We start from the raw sequence: 23,157 nt of genomic DNA, 5'->3' as shown, positions 1-23,157 counted from the left end.
CCACAGAGAGAGGAATTTTATTTCACCTACATAGCTCTTCTAGCTATTAGATCCTGCATTGATGTTCTTTTAAAATTTGGGAGATAACTGGTAAATACTGCAGATGGTCTTTGGACAGCCCCAGAGGAAATATGCCACTGTTTTAACTGTCCAGTTTTATTTGCCTCTTTTTCTACACTTGAGTAAAAATTTGGAAGTATTTCAGATAACAAAAACAAGAATTAAGAAAAATATTCCATGACGCCTCTTCCTTGAGATAACCATTCGATAGGTTTCCTTCTTACACAGCATAATTTTGGTCGATGCAAATTTTCCCACTTCTTTTACAGTGAGCAAACCTTTCCTCCCTGTCTTTCCTTAGATTTTTATAATCTTTAAATGAAGTATTAAATTTTCAATTTAGCATTACCATACTGTAAATCACAGGCAATAGCACTTTGCTTTTTAGAATAGATTAATCCCATCATGTTCATTCACTCATTTCTCAAACTTTTATTACTATATAAATGGTACATCGGCTATGGTATTTTCAATTTGTATGTTTTAATTCTAAGTGTGGATACAAAATTTTACTTCAGTTAGTTTTTGAAGAATTTATTTTTGAAAACCTTATTGCTTTTCAAATTTTCTTTTTATCAGGAGACAGTTGATAATTATTATACTCTCCGTAGTAATTGTGTTGTCTATCTTTTCCCAATGAAGCATGAATACTTTCAACTTTACAAATTGCTATAGAAGCCCAGTGTGCCCTATACCTGCCCAGTAGCAAACTTAGCATGAAGGAAGACGTATGGTAGTGATTCAGAATTGAACTAAGTATTTTTGCTGTTTATGACCATATTTTTAGTGACTTTTTAAGTGAAATCGTTTCATGGAGCATTATCATACAGCTGTATATTTTAGTCTACTTATGAACTGTAGTATATCCAGAATCTAATGTTTAGTCTTAAATGCATGATTAGTAACAGCATATCTGACAAACCTATAAATTACCCTAAAGAAATTTTTAAAAAGTATGTGTATTGTAAAAGGCATTCTTTCCTCTGACCTAATGTTATATCAGTGATGTTTAAAATGCACAATAACTGAAAGTAAATTTTATGAATATTTAAATCTAAATCGTGAGGAAATTTCTAAACTTATGCAGAAATCACCATACTTGGTTCCATTGGTTACTCTTCCAAATCAAATGATTAACATTTGTTGCATGGAATTTGATTTATCTTCTCATTGCTTCCTAAAATATTTCAGCAAAGTTAATGAGGCTGAACCATTAACTCTTCAAATACTGAAAGTGCTAAATCTAACACAAATTTTAATCTCGAATTTAATGAAAGCAAGTTTAGTAGCCTTACTTAGGTCAAAAAGCCTCCAGCAAAGCCAGGAATAATTACTGTACTCAAGAGAGGAAAATAATAATCAAAGACTTCAACTCTTGCCTTACATTATCTAGTCAAAAACTAGTATAAATATGTGTTCATTTTCTTCTTATATAATCCTTACATATTCTTAGTGACAAACTTGAAGGGATGTTCAAACAATGAAATATAATCGGATCCTTAATATCTACAATTTTTACTTATGGTAGCATTTCAGTTTTCACTGATTTTGAATTTGTGAAAAATAGTAATCTATTTGGGTTTGTTTTGGTAGTTAAAAGCAAATACTTTTGAAGTTTAGGCTATTTGCCAAGCAGCGTGCTTGGTACTGTGTGTTAGAGGACATAATTCAAACATGATGAGTAACGTAAGACCCCTGCCCTCAAAAGAACTTAGAGTACCTCTGGAGATACTGACAGACATAAAAGAAAGTAATATGAGAGAAGAAAACAGAGGAACCAGAGATAGAAGTGGTATGGCTAAGTAAATTATCAGTGAATCAGAAATGGCAGAGGTAATGTGGACCTACTCAGAACTGAAACCAGTTCTATGGATTTAAATCCATAAACTACTAATTTTAAATCAGTTAGGTTTATGATCCTAACAATTTACCATAGTACCACTGACAAAATTTATTTTTCTGCCTTCAGTTCCAGTTAATAAACATCAGAAGTAGCAAAATAATTTTTTATTTGTGTACAATTCATAATTTGCAGTGTTTCAGATACCCCCTCTCTGACTGCCAAGGTGGTTGAAAATGTCACTCTTTAGTGTATGTGCGAACCTTAATGTTAATAGCACAATTTTTAGTAATTGAATTTACTGTTTAGTGAGCCAGTTAAAAATGACTTTTAGGGGCACCTGGGTGGCTCACATGGTTAGGCTAGGTCATGATCTCACAGTTGGTGAGTTCAAGCCCTGAAGTGTGCTGACAGCACAGAGCCTGCTTCAGATCCTCTCTCCCTGCCCCTCCCCCACCCTCCCCCCACCCTGTCTCTTTCTCTCTCTCTGTCTCAAAAATAAGACTTTTAGCATAGGATGCCCAATATAGTAGTATTTTAAAAGATACTTTATATGTACAGGAAATTTATGTACATGAATTTATTTAATCCTCACAAATCCCAAATGTCAGGTCCATTTTAAAGATTAACTGATTTGATAATGACACTTATAGGCAAAAGTCAAAAAAATTTTTTTACAACAGCTTCTGTTCATTGTGTAGGACAGAATGGGACAGAAAATAATAATTTGAAGCAGCTTTTATCACCAAGAATTTTATAATTAAGATCTGAAAATTTTAAATATAAAATTAGTATTTTGTATTATCTAGGAATAAATAGGAGGAGCATATTTGAGCAAGTGATGAATAAATTAGACATAGGCAAGTGGGTTAGAAAATGGTTAATACCAGTCATGAAATTATTTTTCTAATTTATTTCCAAAACCTTTGATCTTTATAGAGAATTTCTAGGATTTTTTCCTTCAGCCACTTGGTAGAGATAATCATTTTAATTTGAAAATTATCTTTACTTTTAAGATCCCTTTCTTGATCCAGCAAGTGGCCAAGTTCCTTTGCCTCCTGCTAGGAGATTACCAGGCGAAAATGTCAAAGCCAACAGAGCATCACAGGACTATGATCCTCTTCCTTCATCTTCAGGTGAGTTAGCGAACAATAGTAATAATGCTTCCTTGCATTTATACAGTGCTTGCTGGTTTTCAGAGCACTTTTTTATTCGTTACAGAATTTAATGAGCACTCCCAGCAAAGTATTTTTGTCACTTTACAGTGTGCTTATAAAACTTGTATTACAAGTGGAATCCCTACGAAACTGCCCCACAAATAAGAAAAAAAAAGAAAAAAAGAAGCAGCTTTCATATTAACCTTATCACTCAGTAAAGCACATATTCTGATTCGGAGTCTGTTCCTTCTGTAACCTTTGTTTTGCCATACCAGAGATGAGAAATGGGAAAAATCTCTTCGTGCATCAACATGCTGCATTCTCTTATTTCTCTATTAAAGGGAGAATTCTCTTTAGAATTAATATTAGCACCAAACTATTAATTTTCCAACCTTACTTAAGGGTGATACTGCAGTGCTCCCCTGTCAGCTATTACGTAGAATGAGGGAAGAATGTGCCGTCTCAGTAAATACCAGTCATACTCCTAACCATTAATAATGAAATGCCGCTGCTTTGCTTTTTTGGGAGGCCTTCCCCCAACAGCATATCTAAAATGGTTCCCCATACCTTACGCAGTCCCTTTCTGCACTCTTCTTGTGCTTTATTTTTCTTCATAGCATCTGTCACTGCCTGAAATTCCATTGTTTTGCTTGAATTCTTATTTGTCCATCTCCTTTGCTAGAATATTAATGCTTTGAAGATAGGAGTATGGTTTGCTTCACTGCTGTATCCGCATACGTTCACAAGAGTGCCTAGCACGTGGCTCTTGGATAGGTGGATGGCCAAGTAGAGGAGTGGCTGATGTATGGGTTATGCTGAACACACATTTTTCTTTATTGAAGGACGGTTGACACAATGTTACATTAGTTTCAGGTATGCAACATAGTGATCTGATAAATCTATACCTTAATGGTATGCTCACTGCAAGTGTAGCTACCATCTCTCACCATTCAGTGCCATTACTATCTCATTGACTGTATTCCCTGTATCGTACCTGTTATCCTCATGACTTATTCATTTAATAACTGGAAGCCTGTATCTCCATTTCACCTTTACTGATCTTGCCCATCCCCCCCATACTCCTCCCCTTTGGCAACCATCAGTTTGTTCTCTGTGGGTCTGTTTCTGCGTGCGCGCACACACACACACACACCCACACATATACACATACACACCATCTTTATCCGTTCATCTATCAGTAGACACTTAGGTTCCTTCCGTATCTGGGCTATCATAAATAATGCTGCTGCAAAAAACATAGGGGTACATGTATCTTTTCAAATTAGTGTTGTTGTTTTCTTTGGGCAAATACTATTAGTCGAATTACTGGATCATATGGTATTTCCATTTTAATTCTTTGAGGAACTTCCAGACTGTTGTCTGCACCAATTTACATTCCCCCCAACAGCGCTGGAGGGTTCCTTTTTTGGTCACCTTCGCCAACACTTGTTATTTTTTCTCATTTTGGTTCTAGCCATTCTGATTGGTGTGAGGTGATCTCATTGTGGGTTGATTTGCATTTCCCTGATAGTGATGTTCAACATTTTTTCATGTGTCTGTTGGCCATCTGTATGTATTCTTTGGAAAAATGTATTCAGGTCCTCTGCCCATTTTTTTATTATTTTGGGGGAGGAATGTTGAGTTTGAGAAGTTCTTTATATAGTTGGAATGTTAACCCCTAATCAGATGTATCATTTGCAAATATCTTCTCCCACTCAGTATGCTAGATGGTTTCCTTCATTGTGCAAAAACTTTTTATTTTGGTGTAGTCCCAATTGTTTATTTGAGAAGACCTATCTAGAAAAATGTTGCTAAGGCTGATGTCAAAGAAATTTCTGTCTGTGTTTTCTTCTAGGAGTTTTAAGGTTTCAAGACTCACTTTTAATCCATTTTGGTTTTGTGTATGGTGTAAGAAAGTGGTTCAGTTTCATTCTTTTGCATGTAGCTGTCCAGTTTTCCCAGTACCATTTGTTAAAGAGACAGTCTTTTTCTCATTGTATATTCTTTCCTTTGTTGTAGATTAATTGACCATATAATCATGGGCTTATTTCTGGGCTCTCAATTCTGTTCCACTGACCTATGTGTCTATTTTTGTGCCAGTACAATACTTTTTTGATTACTGCAGCTTTGTAGTATATCTTGAAATCTGGGATTAAGATACCTCCTGTTAGGTTTTTCTTTTTCAAGATTGCTTTGGCTATTTGGGGTCTTTTGTGGTTCCATACAAATTTTAGTACCATTTCTGTGAAAAATTCTGTGAGTGGTGAAAAATGCTGTTGGTATTTTGATAGAGACTGCATTGAATCTGTAGATTGCTTTCAGTAGTATGACATTTTAATTCTACCAATCCATGAACATGAAATACTTTTCCATTTGCTTGTGTCATCTTCAGTTTCTTTCACCAATGTCTTAACAGTTTTCAAAGTACAGGTCTTTCACTTCCTTGGTTAAGTTTATTCCTAGGTATTGTGTTCTTTTTGGTGCAATTGTAAATGAGATTTTTTTCATTTGTATCTCTGCTACTTCATCATTAGTGTATAGAAATGTAACTGATTTCTGTGTATTAATTTTGTGTCCTGCAGTTTTACTGAATTCATTTATTCTAGCAGATTTTAGTGGCGTCTAGGGTTGTCTATAAATCGTATCATGTTGTCTGCAAATAGTGACAGCTTTACTTCTTCCTTACCAATTTGGATGCCTTTTCTTTTTTTTTCTCTGATTGCTGTGGCTAAGACTTCCAGTACTATGTTGAGTAAAAGTGGCAAGAGTGGACATCTTTGTCTTCCTGCTGATTTTAGAAGGAAAGTGCAGTTTTTCCCATTGAGTATGATGTTAGCTGTGTGTTTTTCATATATGGCTCTTATTATGTTGAGGTCTCTTTCCTCTAACCCCACTTAATTGAGAGTTTTTATCACGAGCAGCCAGATGTTGAATCTTGTCCAATGCTTTTTCTGTATCTATTAAGATAAGATTTTTATCCTGTTTTGTTGATCTGGTATATTCATGTTGATTTACAAATATTGAAGCATCCCTGCATCCCTAGGATAAATTCCACTTGATCATGGTGAATGGTCCTTCTAATGTATTTTTGAATGTGGGTTAGTCATATTTTAAGGACTTTTGCATCTGTGTTCATCAAGGATATTTGTGTGTGTGTGTGGTGTCCTTGTCTTGGTGGTTTTGCTATCAAGCTAATGCTGGCCTTTCAGAATATATTTGGAAGCTTCTATTTTTTTTTAAATAGTTTGAGGAGAATAGGTATTAAATATTTGGTAGAATTCACCTATGAATCCTCATTTTTTAACTCATTTCTGGACTACTATTGTGAGGTTTTGGTTACCAATTCAATTTCATTACTAGTAATTGGTCTGTTCAGAGTTTCTATTTCATCCTGATTTAGTTTCAGAAGATTTGATGTTTCTAGGAATTTATCCACTTCTACTTTGTTCATTTTGTTGGCATAGAATTTTTTATAGCAGTAGTTTCTTATAATCCTTGGTATTACTGTGGTTTCAGTTGTTATTTCTATTTTGTTTCTAATTTTGTGTTTTTATTTTTGATGATCCAGCTAAAGGTTTATCAATTTTGTCTGGTTTTTTTTTTCATCAATCTTTTGCAATTTTTTTTTCTTTTTTGTCTCTATTTCATTTGTTTCTGCTCTGGTGTTTATTATTTCTTCCCTCTACTAACCTTGGGTTCTGTTTGTTCTTCTTTTTCTAGTTCGTTTAAATGGAAGGCTAGATTGTTTATTTGAGACTTCTCTTGTTTCTCGAGGTAGATCTGGATCACTATAAATTTCCCTTTAGAACTGCTTTCTCAGTATCTTAAAAATTTTTATACTGTTGTTTTCATTTTCATGTTTTCATGTATTATTTTATTTCCTCTTTGATTTGTTGACCCACTGGGTGTTTAGTAGTGTATTGTTTAGCCTCCACATGTTTGAAATTTTTCCTTTTTTTTTTCCTTGTGATTGATTTCCAACCACATGTTATGAAACTAGAAAAGATGTAGCATATGATTTCATTCTTATTAAATCTGAGATTTGCTCTGTGGCCTAACATGTGATCTATTCTGGAGAATATTCCATGTGCACTAGAAAAGAATGTGTCTTGATGTTTTTGCATGGAATGTTCTGCATATATCTGAAGTCCATCTGGTCTAATGTGTTGTTCAAAGACATTGTTTCCTTATTGATTTTCTGTCTGGATAATCTATCCATTGAAGTAAGTGGAGTGTTAATGTCCCCAATCATAGTGCTGTCAGTAGTACTCTCTTCATGTCTGTTAATACTTGCTTTATATATTTAGGTGCTTCCATGTTCAAGGCATAGATATTTAAAACCATTAAATTCTCTTGCTGGAGTGAACCGTTTATCATTATGTAATGCCCTTCTTTGTCTCGTGTTACAGTCATTGTTTTAAAGTCTGTTTTGTCTGATAAGTTGCTACCCTAGCTTTTTTTTTTTTCCCCATCTCCATTCACATGGAATTTTTTTTTCACCTTTTCACTTTCAGGCTGTATGTGTCTTTAGATCTGAAGCAAGTCTCATGTAGACACCATACAGATGGGTCTTGTTTTTTATCCATTTGGCTGCCCTGTGTCCTTTGATTGGAGCATTTAGACCATTTACATTAAAGTAGTTATTGATAGGTATGTACTTTTTGCCATTTCATTAATTTTTGGTTGTTTTATAGTTTTTATGTTCCTTTCTTCTTTCTTTACTTGTGATTGATGACTTTCTGTAGTGTTATGCTTAGCTATTTTTTATGTACCTATTATAGGTTTTGGGTGTCTGGTTACCATAAGGTTCATATGTAAATATCCTAAGTATATAGCAGTCTATAGTAAGTTGATGGTCACTTAAGTTTGAACCTATGCTCAAAGAACATTCTCACTCCCCCCTCCACATTTTATGTATATGTTTTCATAGTTTATATCTTTTTATTCACAATTTTCTTCTAATTTTGACCTTTTCTTTTCCTCTCAAAGGAGTTCCTTTGACATTTTTTTTTGAACTCTGGTTTAGTGCCAACGAACTTCAGCTTTTCTGTCTGGGAAACTCTATCCTTTAATTCTGAATGACAGCCTTTCTGGGTATTCTTGGTTGTAGGTTTTTTCCTTTCAGTACTTTGGATGTACTCTGCCATTCCCATCTGGCCTGCAAAGTTTCTGCTGAGAGATCAGCCTTGTGCAGTTTCCCTGGTATATAACATTTTGCTTCTCTCTTGCTGCGTTTAAAATTCTCTTTATCTTTAATCTTAACATTGTAATGAATATGTGTCATAGTGTGGACCTCATGGGTTCAACTTGTTTTGAACTGTACACTTCCTGACTTCTTCCAGATTCTTCTGTTTTCTTCCCCAAGTTAGATCCTTTAACCTAGCCTTCTTTTTTGAATTCTTTTTTTCTTTTTGCTGCTCATCTTGGGTGCTTTCCATTATCCTGTCTTACAGAACCATTTTTCTGCATCTGCTAAAGTACTGTTAATTTCTTCTAGTGTATTTTTCATTTATTCTATTCTTCAGCTCTGACTGGTTCTTTGTATTATCTCTTTGTTGAAGTTGAGTTCTACTCTTCTCTGCAGTCCAGTGCTCATTTTTATGTTCATTAAACTCTTAAGCAATATGCCTAATAATCTGTGTTAATTTAATTATTTTTCTGAGGTTTTGTCTATAATTTGGAGCATGTTTCTCTGTCTTGTCATTTTGGGTGATTTTGGTGTCTATGAATTAGGTGGAACGGCAACTTCTAAACATGATGAAACAGTCTCGTGTATGGTCCTCTTTTGTATAGACTGTGTGCTGGTTGCATTTGGCTGGAGGTCCCTAAGTTGAAGTGTGCCCGGGCTGGCATGGTCCCAGGGATCTCCAAGCAGAGAACGCCCTGGCAGGACTGCTGAAGTGGGTGCAAGCCAGGGTGTCACAGGATGCTCAGTGCGGAGTTGCCCTGGAGGGGTGACTGGAGCCAACGTCGGCTGTAGAGGCCCAGGGCACTCGGAGCCAGTGCAGGCGTGAGCCAGGAGGTCCCAGAGCACTCTGCACCCCGGGGTGCCCAAGCAAACTGCCTGAAGCTGAAGCGGTGTAGGAAGTGTTCCAGGGTTCTTTGTACCTTTGCCACCTCAGTGCAACAGCTGGAACTGTATTGAGTGCTGACCAGGGTGCACCACGTTGGAGCTGCCTTGTGGGATTCTAGGGCTGGTATGGACTGGGGACTGAGGGCTCAGTGAGGTGGTAGTCCAGTTAAGGTGCCTGGACCCTGCTTCCCATCCTCTCTATCAAGGTGAAGGGGGAAATATACTGTGCATTCACCAGCCTCTCCAACCTGGAGTTTCAGCAGCTTTCCCATTGTTGGGCAGGGTTCTAGGGCTAGTCCCTTTATATTCTAGTTGCTCTTTTAAACCACAGCTTTTTTTCTATGCCCTAAGGCAGACAAATCTGGGTTCCCTTCATTACCATGTCTCTTGCTGTTTTGCCGGGTCCTTCTTTCGTTGTACAGAAGCTGTTCAGTTGGCTCTCAGTTCTTCAAGAGGAATTGCTTTATAAATAGGTGCAGAGTTGGTGTGTCCCCATGGAGAAGGTGAGATAAGGGTCTTATGTCACCATTTTGGACCAGAATTGAACACACGCATTTGTTGACCAATGTAAACAATATTTTTGTGTTATAATTGTAAACATCATAAGTTTTTCCTATGTAGATTTTTGTCCTTTTTCAAGATTTTTTTTAAACTCACAGCTCAGTTCACAGAAGATTTGTTAATAGTGACAGCCATACATTCCGTAACCTCGGAATAAAGATAATTAATGAGTTGCTTTAAGAATTATTAACACAGTAGTTCTTGTCTACTTGATGATATGCATGGGAGAAGTAGAAGTCCCTCTATGGTTTTATATGTTTTTAAGATATCTCAGAAAAGTATAGAAAATTCTATTAACCTTTTCAAATTTTGGTCCACGCTGTCTTGCCTATTAACTTCTAGTCCTTCCAAGATTTCAGATATATCCATGGGTGGCCATTGAAACAATAGTCAAAAGGGCTGGATTTCCAGACAGATGAAAAAAATGTGTAATTCAAGGAGTGACATTATCTGACAGCCTGTATATAAGAGAAGGAAACAAATCCCTTAAGGAATAACATTAAAATATAACCTTGAGGAAAGTACCATGACTGATTTAAAATAACATATTCACTGCCACCAACTCTGGATTAAAAGAAACATATATTCAAGTTTTTTGAAAGTTGTGGACAAAATGCTGTATTTACACAGCTTCTTTACAGTTTTGCTTCATAATATGTGGGTGTTGTATAGCCCAGAGGAACATCATTCACATACGGTTTCAGATGGTAGGAATTCTGATTAGCATTACACTAGAAATTTCAAGGAGGAACTTTGAGTCACAACCTTGTGAAAATATACCCAAATAGGGATTTACCAGAAGCCTCAACTGGCTTTTACCTGAGTGATAAAATTATCTTGATTATTGCTCTGAAGGCCTCAGTTAACTGTAACATCAAACATTTCAACCTTCTCCCTGAACTCTGTTTACAAACACAGTCAAACCACAGAAAAATAAGATTCTTTTTTTCCATCAAGATAATTTTCTGTCATGCAGCTCACAGGACTAATAGGCTGTCCACTAGTGTATTTCACAGCAGCAAAGGGGCTGGCTTTGTCTTTTGGATTAGGTCTCTCCATTGAAAACTCAAGACTAGGTGCTGTGTGCCTTTAGGATTCTAATAGCCCTTATTTTGCATGACATGTTTTCATTAAGGCCTTTTTAAGGTGACCTTTAAGGATTCTTGTATAATTGCTGCATCCTACAAATTCAGTTTCTCTTGTCTTTTATGTTGTTCTAAATATCAACTTTATGTGAAAAATATTTTTTAAAAATTTAAAAATATTTGGGGTCAAATATTTTTCTGTGTGCTGACGGCTCAGAGCCTGGAGCCTGCTTCAGATTCTATGTCTCTGTCTCGCACTCTGTGTCTCTTTCAAAAATAAACATTAAAAAAATTTTTATAATTTTAAAAATACTTTTTCATTGATTACAAATATTTCCTTATCTTCTTGTCTAAAAAGACTGGGTACATGTATGTCTACATATACCAACAGTCTTCCAAATATTTTATTGCTTCCCAAAAATATATTAGATGTGACAGTTGATTTTTAATGATATGAATGTCATAATAGTTCATCAGAAATAAGTGGATTTCCAAAAAAGAAAAGTGGATTTCACCAGACTGTTAAAATTCGCATATGTACCTGTATGTGAGGCAGACATTTTTTTTTAATAATCTTATTTTTTAACATGGGTATATTAGTCACATAGGTCCATAACTATACTGGCAATGTGTGCATTTTTATAAATTTTCCAGTTGCCTCTTCTCTTGTTGTAAGATATAATGTGCTATGGTTTGAATGCCATTCTTTAAAAATCTAGGGAATCCAAGTTATAGTAGAGTAACAACGTCATAATGTTATGTTTGTGCTCACACTGCTGAAATGTGGCATTTGCTCTGGGGAAGCTTTTTCATTTTCTCAATATTTAGAAGGCAGTTGAAGATACTACTAAAAAATTAGAATTTCAGCACATGACTTATGTTAAATGTGTTTGGTAAAAGCTCTCATTACCAAATACACTGACAAAATGAAGGAAGTCTCATCAGAAGAGGAATTAATTCCAATACTACTATTTTTTTTAACTAGGTTAAAGGAAAGTCATAGAATATTGAGTGAATTTTATATTAAGACCAAATATTCTATAATTATCTCTATTAAGATCTCAGTTGAAAAGCATGGCTTCACTTCACTCAAGGGTTAGAACTGTGGAGTTATTAGTGATAAGATGTTTAAAGATAAATTATATGTATAAGATTTTGTTTGGTGTTTCAACAAAGGAAAACGTAGTGTTAAGGTTTTACCACAATTCAACTGCCTCAAACGTCTTTCCTTACAGTTTTAGTTCTCAAACCACAGTATCTGGAATCTTTTTTCTTAAAAATTTAATAATGTAATTCTCCTATAACAGTTTTTTGGATGTATTAAAAAATTACATAACTTTAGCTTTAACTATCATAATTAGCTACCACTATGTATGTGAAGATTTTTTTATTTGTAATTTAGTGAAAGCTGTATTAAAACCTGTGCTTATAAAATCAGAGTATCTCTATGGATAGCAATTGAAGCTTATGATATAAATAAGTTCCAGCGTTAGTTGATCTATCTTAAAGAATAACGAAGTCATAATGATGATGTGTTTAAAATTTCTTCTAATGCCTTGATCAGTAAAATTTGTATTTTTCTTTTAATTCTCAGATATCGTTAGTTTCATTAATTCTCAGATATCGTTAGTTGAGAAAATCAGTAGTCTAAGTCTTGGTGTCTGTAATCAAATAGCCATGAAGTAGTAATTAACAGAGATTATGTCTCAGATTGTACATAATAATCATTTCTAAAAGGCAGTCACTGTGGGCCAAATATTAAGCTAAGTATTTTAAATATATATATAGATTATGTATAGAGAGATAATATATATAACATGTAATTTTATAGTTATAAATATATATATATATGTGTGTATATATATATATATATGTGTGTGTGTGTGTGTGTGTGTGTATTTTGTATCATTTGTTGATACACTTTCTCTGAACAGCACAGAGACCCTGGCTTTAACCAAAAGTGGACAATCAGGAAGTTGCTTCAAAGTCTGTTTTATCTTAAAAACTTATGCAAATTTTACATTTTCCTCCTTGGTAAATCTGTATTCATTTTGCTATTTAAAAAAACAATGACTTTCTCACTTCCTCGAGTAAAACTGGTGCTTCAAAAAGATGTACTGTTTAGAACCCACGCTCCAAGTATTCTTGCACTCACTTTGATATCATTGCCATTGCTCATAGTTCAAAACGATGATGAGCATGGGCAGCGGCACCAGAATACACAAGGATGGCATTTATTCAGGTACAGAAATTCCCATAGAGTTGGAAAAATTCATAGTAATTCCAGCGGACTCCAAAATTATAACAGCATTTCGGGAACTATGAGATAGTTTCATCTTCTGTTTCACTGCTGCTTTCTATTACCTACACATTCTAAAGGGAATATGGACCCGGTGTCTCTTTTAGACATTGTAAAAAAACAAGTGGGAAAGTGAAGGCTGTAAGTTTTTTAAAGAGATGTGTAGAAAGAAGGATTGGCTTTAAGTATTTTGCTCTAATGGTGAGCGTGAAAATGCCTCCCCACTTTTTTTTTTAATAGTTTCCACTCTTAGTTCAGGTTATAACAGATCTTCCTTAAAAGCTTTCTGTATAAAAATAGGCACTCACAACAAATCCCCTGCTTTCCCCCCCCTTCCACACTTCTCTGACATTGCTATTAATTTAGAGTAATTACTGTTCCATAGCATTTAAGTATAGCAGTTATCATAGAGAGTGAATTCATTGTCCTTTCTTTTTAATGCTCAGTATATGTGCTGAAGAGGCCATTACATTAATTAATTTGCATACTACCTGACTGAGAAGGGATAAATAATACCTCTAAAAATGAGATAGGAAAGTAGATTTAGAAAGTGAGAATTGTACAAGTAAATTACTTAGCTCAAGGTCACTCAAAATCTTAGTTGTGAGAATGAGATGCATCTGACCAATCCCATCTCTATGTAATGTTCCTCATCTACATCAAGTAAAGTCTCTGTTGTAGCTGTCAATTACCTGGTACAGAGTTAAGCTATGCCAAATTGAATAAATATTCATTAATAAATGGAAATTTATATATAACAAGTGGCCAAAAGTTGAAACAGAGTCCATTTTACTTCTATTTGTAGGCTCCAATACATGATAAAATTAAAATTCCAAGCATTTGTAAGATTTTGAAGAGATGCCAGCATTGTTTTGAGGAACATTGCCCTAACATTGCAATGAGGACTAGGTTTAAATGAGCTGGGATATGTCAGTTTTGAATTTCAAGGGAAAATATCTATTGGGAAAATAAATCTTTGCTTTAAGAAAGTCTTTTTTTTTTTAATTGTGTTTAAAATCTGTCCTGATTCCTTTTAGAGGTCATTTGAATCACTTTCCCTGGTTGATATTTTGTGTGTAAAACGAAAAAATACCAGTTTCAGGATCAGAGATACCTTCACTACCCTAGGGTTGACATAATCATTGTGTGTGTGTGTGTGTGTTTCCTTGTTAACTTAGATTTCTTGAATTATGTTTACTAATTTTTTTCAAGTAAAGAAGAGTCATCTGCAAATTACATTGCCAGTATTAATTATAGCAGCCTTATATAACAGATGGGTTTCCTGGGGGTTTTTCCTGGTAAAAGGTACCATTTTTTTTAGTGTTATCTACTAGGATCACAAATACATACCTTTAGGGTGAGAAGATTGTAGCATCATCGATCCTGAGCTCACCTCTTCTTATTGAAACGCTAAGCCTGCAACCACACATAGAGCAACTGTCTCTGAGGATGACCAGAAGACTAGCAAAAAGCTCTTCCAGAGCTACAAAAAGAAAAACCCACATTGACAAGGGTAGAAGGGGCAGAGAGGAAATGTGGCTCCGAGCCAAACCCCTGGAATGGCAGCCTACAAGCAGGAGGGATATCATGGGGACAGAGGTCCTCGCTGCAGCAGGCAGTTCAAGCCCCACACTGGGTACCCCCCCACCGACCCTAGGCATCTGCATCAGGAATATGAGACCCCATAATATCTTTGAAAATCAGTGGGGATTAACTCCAGAAGAACCAGAGGGCCATAGGAAATTCAGACTCCACTCTACTCTTAAAGGGCCCACACATAAACTCACTCCAAGAGTTAGCACTGAAGCAGCACTTTAAAAAGGACTGGTGCCATTAGTGTTAATTTATTATCATAGAACATGTGCAGGAGGGACAGAGATCTGTAAAAACTTTTTCCAGGTATGGAAGTGTTGGCAGGCACCATCTTTCTTGCCCTCCTTTAGCCTAGCTAGCCCAATGCTGGTGGTCACCAGTTCAGACACCCTCCATCTACTTTCCTAGCACTGCTCATCCCACCCTGGCATTCCCCTGTGGACCCACCCTGCCACTTCCTACAGATGTCCCTCCAAAGTGGTTCCTGCCCTGACACACCTGGAGGGCAGCCATGGTCAGGACCAGCATGCTGCCCCCCGAAGCAACTCCTGCCCTGGGGTGGGGAGAGGCCAGCCCCACCCGCATATAACCCACACATGGAATACCCCTGGAGCACCTGGTTCTGATGACTGGAGAAGACTGTACTTCTGGGCCCTATAGGAGACCTTCTACACAAGACCACTACCTTCAAGATCAGGAAACAGTGCTGATCTACCTAATATGTAGAAACAGAGTCAGACAAAATGAGGAGGCAGAGGAATAATTTCCAAATGAAAGAACAAGGCAAAACCTCAGGGAAAAAAAAAAAAAGAAAAACTAATTGAAACAGATAAAATAAACAGTCTACCTGATAAAGAGTTCAAATAAATGGTCTTAAAGATGCTCCTGGACTTGGGAGAAGAGTGAATGATCTCAGAATTTCAACAAAGAAAATATAAAAAAGAACCAGTCAGTGCTGAAGAATATACTAACTGAATTGAAAAACACACTAGAGGGAATCAACAGCAGCTTAGAGGATGCAGAAGAATGAATTAGTGATCTACAAGGCCAAACAGTAGAAGTTATCCAAGCTGAACAGAAAAAAAGAAAAAATAATTTTAAAAAATGAGGATAGGTTAAGGGACCTCTTGGAGAACATCAAACATACTAACATTTGTATTATAATAGTCCCAGAAGAGAGAAGAGCAGAAAATTTATTTGAAGAAGTAATAGCTACAAGCTTCTGTAGCTTGATAAAGGAAATAAAGTCAGGCTCAGGAAGCACAGAGAGCCCCAAGCAAGATGACTCCAAAAAGATCCACACAAAGACACATAATAATTAAAATAGCAAAAATTAAAGATAACAAGAGAATCTTAAAAGCAACAAGAGAAAAACAACTACCTCTATAAGGGAACACCTATAAGACTTCCAGCTGATTTTTCAGCAGAAACTTTGCAGGCCAGAAGGGAGTGCATGATACATCCAAAGTGCTGAAAGTTGGGGGTGGTGGGGGGGACCTACTACCAAGAATACTGCACTTGGCAAGATTATCATTCAGAATTGAAGGAGAAAGTTTCCCAGACAAAAGTTAAAGGAGTTTATCACCACTAAACAAGCATTACAAGAAATGCTGAAGGGACTTCTTAAGTGGAAAAATAAAAAAGGCCTTACATAGTAAAACTAGTAGGTCAATTACTTACAAAGTGGTAAAATCAACTGTATCAACAATAATTAGTTAAGGGAGGTGTATAATAAAAGTATATGCAATATTACATAAACACATTAAAAGGGTAGAGGGTAATTCCACTTCTCGTATTTTTCTGCAGAAAACAAAAACACTAACTTAAAGAAATAGATGCACCCCTGTGTTCATTGCAGCAGTATTTACAATAGCCAAGACATGAAAGCAATGTAAGTGTCCATCCATAAATGAATGGATAAAGATGTATATACACACAGAAAGTCACACACTGGATGGAATATTAGCCATAAGATATGAGATCTTGACATTTGCAATAATGTGGATTGACCTAGAGGGTATTATGCTAAATGAAATAAGTCAGACAAATACCGTATGATTTCTCTTGTATGTGCAATCTAAAAAAAAAAAGAAAAAAAAACAAACCAACTCATAAATACAGAGAACTAGTAGTTGTATGGGGGTTGAGAAATGGGCAGAATAGCTGAAGGAGATTAAGAGGTACAAACCTCGAGGGGCACCTGAGAGGCTCAGTGGGTTCATCATCCAACTTCAGCTCAGATCATGATCTCACATTTCTTGGGTTCAGTCCCTGCATCAGGCCCTCTGCTGTCAGCATGGAGCCTGCTTCACATCCTCCGTCCCTCCCCCACTTGCGCTCTCTCTCTCTCAAAAATAAACATTAAAAATAAAAGAGGATGGCACAAAAACAGACACATAGACCAATGGAATAGAATAGAAACCCCAGAACTAGACCCACAAACGTATGGCCAACTCATCTTTGACCAAGCAGGAAAGAACATCCAATGGAAAAAAGACAGCCTCTTTAACAAATGGTGCTGGGAGAACTGGACAGCAACATGCAGAAGGTTGAAACTAGACCACTTTCTCACACCATTCACAAAAATAAACTCAAAATGGATACAGGACCTGAATGTGAGACAGGAAACCATCAAAACCCTAGAGGAGAAAGCAGGAAAAGACCTCTCTGACCTCAGCCGTAGCAATCTCTTACTCGACACATCCCCAAAGGCAAGGGAATTAAAAGCAAAAGTGAATTACTGGGACCTTATGAAGATAAAAAGCTTCTGCACAGCAAAGGAAACAACCAACAAAACTAAAAGGCAACCAACGGAATGGGAAAAGATATTCACAAATGACATATCGGACAAAGGGCTAGTATCCAAAATCTATAAAGAGCTCACCAAACTCCACACCCGAAAAACAAATAACCCAGTGAAGAAATGGGCAGAAAACATGAATAGACACTTCTCTAAAGAAGACATCCGGATGGCCAACAGGCACATGAAAAGATGTTCAGCGTCGCTCCTTATCAGGGAAATACAAATCAAAACCACACTCAGGTATCACCTCACGCCAGTCAGAGTGGCCAAAATGAACAAATCAGGAGACTATAGATGCTGGAGAGGATGTGGAGAAACGGGAACCCTCTTGCACTGTTGGTGGGAATGCAAATTGGTGCAGCCGCTCTGGAAAGCAGTGTGGAGGTTCCTCAGAAAATTAAAAATAGACCTACCCTATGACCCAGCAATAGCACTGCTAGGAATTTATCCAAGGGATACAGGAGTACTGATGCATAGGGCCACTTGTACCCCAATGTTCATAGCAGCACTCTCAACAATAGCCAAATTATGGAAAGAGCCTAAATGTCCATCAACTGATGAATGGATAAAGAAATTGTGGTTTATATACACAATGGAATATTACGTGGCAATGAGAAAAAATGAAATATGGCCTTTTGTAGCAACGTGGATGGAACTGGAGAGTGTGATGCTAAGTGAAATAAGCCATACAGAGAAAGACAGATACCATATGGTTTCACTCTTATGTGGATCCTGAGAAACTTAACAGGAACCCATGGGGGAGGGGAAGGAAAAAAAAAAAAAGAGGTTAGAATGGGAGAGAGCCAAAGCATAAGAGACTGTTAAAAACTGAGAACAAACTGAGGGTTGATGGGGGGTGGGAGGGAGGGGTGGGTGGGTGATGGGTATTGAGGAGGGCACCTTTTGGGATGAGCACTGGGTGTTGTATGGAAACCAATTTGTCAATAAATTTCATTAAAAAAAATAAAATAAATAAAAGAACAGACTTCCAGTTGTAAGTACAACATAAGGAATATAGTCAATAATATTGTAATAACTTTGGTGACAGATGGTAACTATACTATGGTGAGCATTTAGTAATGTATATAAATATCAAATCATTGTTGTACACCTGAAACTAATATATTTTATGTCAACTGTACTTCAATTAAAAATACATAAGCTTATTAAATTTAAAAGTTCTAAATCTTAAGACTTCATTGTCAGTTATACTATTCAATGTGTCTCTGGCTGCCACAGTAGCCTTCCCACTTATGTGATATATTTAGCTGTTCTTTTCAAAGATGCTTGACATTCATGTGCCTTTCTCCGTATTTTGGACAAAAACAAAATAACAGTATTAAAAAAACTCTTAAAGAATTACCTATGCAATACAAGAAATTTAGACTTGTACTTAAGTCTAAGTACTTTTCTCACCCAAAAGTAAATCAGAACAGACAAGATTTCAATGTATGAATTCTGTGTTGAAGCTCAGAAAGCTTGCTAGGATTTCTAATCTTTTTTTTTTTTTTTTTTTTTTTTTTTGGTAATGATTAGAAGCGAAGTAAAATTTATTGTCCATCTCTGTGTGACATAATGGAAATACTTAGTAGAAAATAAATGGAACCTGAAGACGCAGTAAGAAATGCAATTTAGCAGACCATAATTAACTTGAGATGTTTAGTTACAGATGCAAGAAACAGTACAGACTTGAGCAAGAACCAGAAATTAATGTATATTCTTGTATATGAGCGTAATTGAATAAGCTGTATCTACAGCTATATCTTTTTTTCAAACTGGGCAGTATCCTATAAGAAAATTTAAGACTACCATACAATGTGGTGTGGAACTGAGTATCTTCATACTGGAGGCTTTCACATATGTATTCTATGCTGCTATATTGCTAGAGTTGTAAACAGGGTAGTTTTTACAAGCTACCTTCTCATGGAAAAATAGACTTGTAAGAAAAATAGAATGGACTAGATAATTTTTTATTTCAATTTGATTATTATTGAAAATATCTACTTACAATTTCCCATGAAGGTATTGGGAAAGTTGGCGAAGAAGGAGAAGATGGAGACCAGAGTCACAAGGCATTTGGATTGTACCCTCACTTCCTCATTCGCTTAACTTTGATTTATCATCGGACATTTGTCAGTGGTCTGCGGAAGATATTAAAGAAGCACTGATGTTTAAAGAGTCTTAAATCCATAAATGTATTTCATGGCATAAATTTGACAATTTTTATTTTCATCTTGTTTTTTTTAATTTAGGCTTTTGATATATAGTACCAAGTATAGATATTATGGAACTCCACAACAGAAGTGCCTTTTCAAGCTACTGGTCCCTGCCCTGGTGATCTGTGTGCCATGGTGGTCTATAACTTTTTCTCTTAGTAAGATTACTCTCCATTGATGGTTACTAGTGTCATTTGATTTAACTTGGAGAAACTTATCAGGGGACTGATATGGAGCCCAAATCTTCACTGCTGAGGTTTCCACTGGCTTTGCTTTTTCTTTAGCAAAACTTCCTAAGTTGAAATCTGGATACAGTATTTGAACAAAGCACTGTTTACTTCTGTTCAGCCAGTTAACTAACAGTAGACCCGAAGCACCTACTATTTCCCCCCTTCCCCAGCACAGTTGACAGCATTATTAACTTAAAAAATCAGACAGGCCAGGACATTACAGTGCATATTGCTCAGAGTAACTGTGCTGTGGCCTGGGTGGAATGGAGGGCCTGATGGGGATGTCCTCCCAGGAATGCTGACAACCTTGTAACAGTTTCCTGTGGTAGAAACTTCCCAAAAAAGTTCCTTCACCATAGTAGGAAAAAATAAGCTGTGTTCCCATACTGAAAGCCATTCTTTTTTAATTTTTTTCCCCTTTTCTATCCCTTATTTTATATGGCTTAAAGAATACTATGTAGAATTGGGAAGAAATCTGTATTAATTTCTCAAACTTCCAACACATTCTAACTCCGTTTTTTAAATGTTCAAAATGGGGACAATATAACCTACCCTACAATAGTATATAAAAATGAGAAAAAAAATTTTTTATGGAGATAATGAAAAACAGCATTTTCGTATGGAATGAGATCATACCGATAAGCTATCTTTATTTTTATCCCATTATTTACATGCTGTCTCTCTTTTAAAATCTACAGATGGTTCACAAGCACCAGCCAGACCTCCTAAACCACGACCCCGCAGGACTGCACCAGAAATCCACCACAGAAAACCCCATGGGCCCGAGGCAGCATTGGAAAATGTTGATGCGAAAATTGCAAAACTCATGGGAGAGGGTTATGCCTTTGAAGAAGTGAAGAGAGCCTTAGAGATAGCTCAGAATAACGTCGAAGTGGCGCGTAGCATCCTCCGAGAATTTGCCTTCCCGCCTCCAGTCTCTCCACGTCTAAATCTATAGCAGCCAAGACTGTCAACACCAAAATGGCAGGCATTCGATATTCCAGGATCATGGAAAAGAGACAAGTGAGAGAAGGTGTCTCCTCGTGTGGCATCTCGAGAAGAGGCGTGGAAGTGCTGCTTCTCAGAAGACAGCTGCTTGCTCAGGATGTCAACAGCTGTGCTTATTTCTGCTAGCCATACTTTTAAATCAGGGTTGAACTGACAAAAATAATTTAAAGACGTTTACTTCCCTTGAACTTTGAGTCTGTGAAATGCTTTTCCTTGTTTACAAGTTGGCCAAGTTGCAGTTTGTTTTTGTTTTTAGATTCGTTTTAGGGTTTTTGTTTTTTTGATACCTGTACTGTGTTCTTTACAGACCCTTGGTAGAGTGGTCAGGTCTGCTGTAACATCTCCCACCAACTCCCTCACTGTCCACGTCAACAGCTAAGTCACATGTTCATTTTGATCTCTCCCACCCTGCCCCGCCCCCACTCCTGCCCAGGTCCAGTTCCATTTCTCCCATTTACAAGATGCTTTAAAGGTTCTGATTTTCAATGTGTCAAACTAATGCAAAAAAAAAAAAAAAAAAGTGTGTGGCCTTCACTACTGAGTCTTTTCTTTGGAAACCTTTGCTGTTGTGAGATGGGAAAATTATGAATGTATAAAGCATTTTTTTGTCAATGAACTAACTGCCTTTTGATAAGGGGTTTTCATATGATCTAAAGGAACATCCCTTTTTAGTGTAAGTTTTTTGATCTTTAACCTCCCATATTCTCATCTTTGCCATCCCAGGGGTGTCACTACTCTGTAAAAATATAAAATATTAGAAAGCAACTACTGCAGATGTGGGAGAAATACACTTGGCACATGACAATGCCGTACTGAAGTTATATAATGAGGTCCCCTGACATTTATGCCTGCATTACTTTGAGGCATGCTGAGTAAGAGGGCCGTCTCCCTGAAATATATTAATAATTTTCAGATAAAATTACCATACCTTTCCCGAAGTGGAATAGATTTCATTTCCTATTTGAGTGATTATACTCTGGTACCTAACAGGTTTAGGAACCAGTTCACATTGCAGTGGAAAAGTTAAATCTTTGATGCACTGTTAAGTGCCAATGCTACTGTGGCAATGTTTTTTTTTTTTTCCTTTGGCAAAATCTCTGCAATCAAATTAAAGTTCATATTTGATTTGTAGATTCTCATTGCTCCATCCAGTCAGGGGAAAGAAATTCATCTAGTTTTGCTTTTTTTTCTCCCCCAAAATGGAGGTTGGTTCTTCAGAAACATTATTTTAATCTACAAATATTTATTGAGCATCTATGATGTGCTTGATGCCATTAGGCACTATGTTTTTAAAGCACAAACTCGCAACTGATTCCAATATAATGTTTTGTTATTCTTCATCTGTGCTTTTGGTGGTAAAAGTCTCTCTCTGATGGACAAAGCCTAATGAGTAGTGGAGAAATGGGACAAAAACTAGGCCTGTGTAAAATGCTTGAACCCACAGAAGTTTCCCTAAATATGGACTAATTGCGGGTTTGTGCACCTTTCTACCATTCCCTCTCTAAACTTCACACCCAGTGTGATGTAATAGGATGCATCTGATTGAGAGCTTCAGGCTTTGAAAGGACAGGACCAAACAGCTAGCAGGACCCCAGGGAAGTCCATGTTCAGGACTGGAACAGCCACCAGGTTAACCTGGGGAGGTAAACTAATGCATTGTTTTCAAAGCACATGTTTTCATTTCAAAGCACATTGTTTTCAAATGCCACATGTCCTTATTCGTCAATTTGGCTCTCACGATAGGAGGTAGTTGAGAGGAGTCACAGGTCTTGGGTGTTTTAATTTCAAGTGATTCTGCACTGGTTAATGTCACTGGAGAGGAATTTTTACTTTTCCTTAGATGTTCTTCCTCCAGGTGGAGGAGTGCAGTTTTTATACTTTTAAAAACTGCATCAGCTAATTCTTCATTGATTTATGAATTCTGCATATATCATGATTATTCACTTTTTGTTTAACCAGTCTCTGATGTCACGTTGAAATAGCACTGTATATTTTGTTTTTTTATGACTTGCTGATCATAGGTACAACTAAAAGCCAAAAGTTGCCACTTCATTGTGATAACATTGTTATAACTTTAATAGGGAATGAGATAAAATACAAATGTTAGGAAACATAGGACATCTTCATTCAATTTTCAAATATGTGAAATTTTCCAGTGAGAATTAGAAAAAGACTGGTGATAATATAGTAAATTTAGACTTTTTAAATCTATTTTGTGAAGAAAATGTGCTA

At 36.4% G+C, this 23,157-nt stretch overlaps 1 protein-coding gene across 4 annotated transcripts in view; it reads left to right on the top strand.

Annotated features, from left to right (window-relative positions):
- Nucleotides 1–21,541, top strand: part of CBLB (Cbl proto-oncogene B) — a 217,891-nt gene extending 196,350 nt beyond the window's left edge. For 3 of the 4 annotated variants that reach the window (XM_043594053.1, XM_043594055.1, XM_043594051.1), the window contains 2 exons: nucleotides 2,917–3,036; nucleotides 20,616–21,541. In XM_043594053.1, coding sequence (XP_043449988.1) covers nucleotides 2,917–3,036; nucleotides 20,616–20,875 — 380 coding nt within the window. In that variant the 3' untranslated portion in view covers nucleotides 20,876–21,541. The remainder of the gene's footprint in view (nucleotides 1–2,916; nucleotides 3,037–20,615) is intronic. The other variant, XM_043594054.1, reaches the window with a different exon arrangement.
- The last annotated feature ends 1,616 nt before the right edge of the window (nucleotides 21,542–23,157 follow it).

Source organism: Prionailurus bengalensis, chromosome C2 (genome assembly GCF_016509475.1).
Source record: "Prionailurus bengalensis isolate Pbe53 chromosome C2, Fcat_Pben_1.1_paternal_pri, whole genome shotgun sequence".
Lineage (NCBI taxonomy): Eukaryota > Metazoa > Chordata > Mammalia > Carnivora > Felidae > Prionailurus > Prionailurus bengalensis.
The sequence above is the reverse complement of the archived record's forward strand: the minus strand, read 5'-3'. Positions and strand labels throughout refer to the sequence as shown.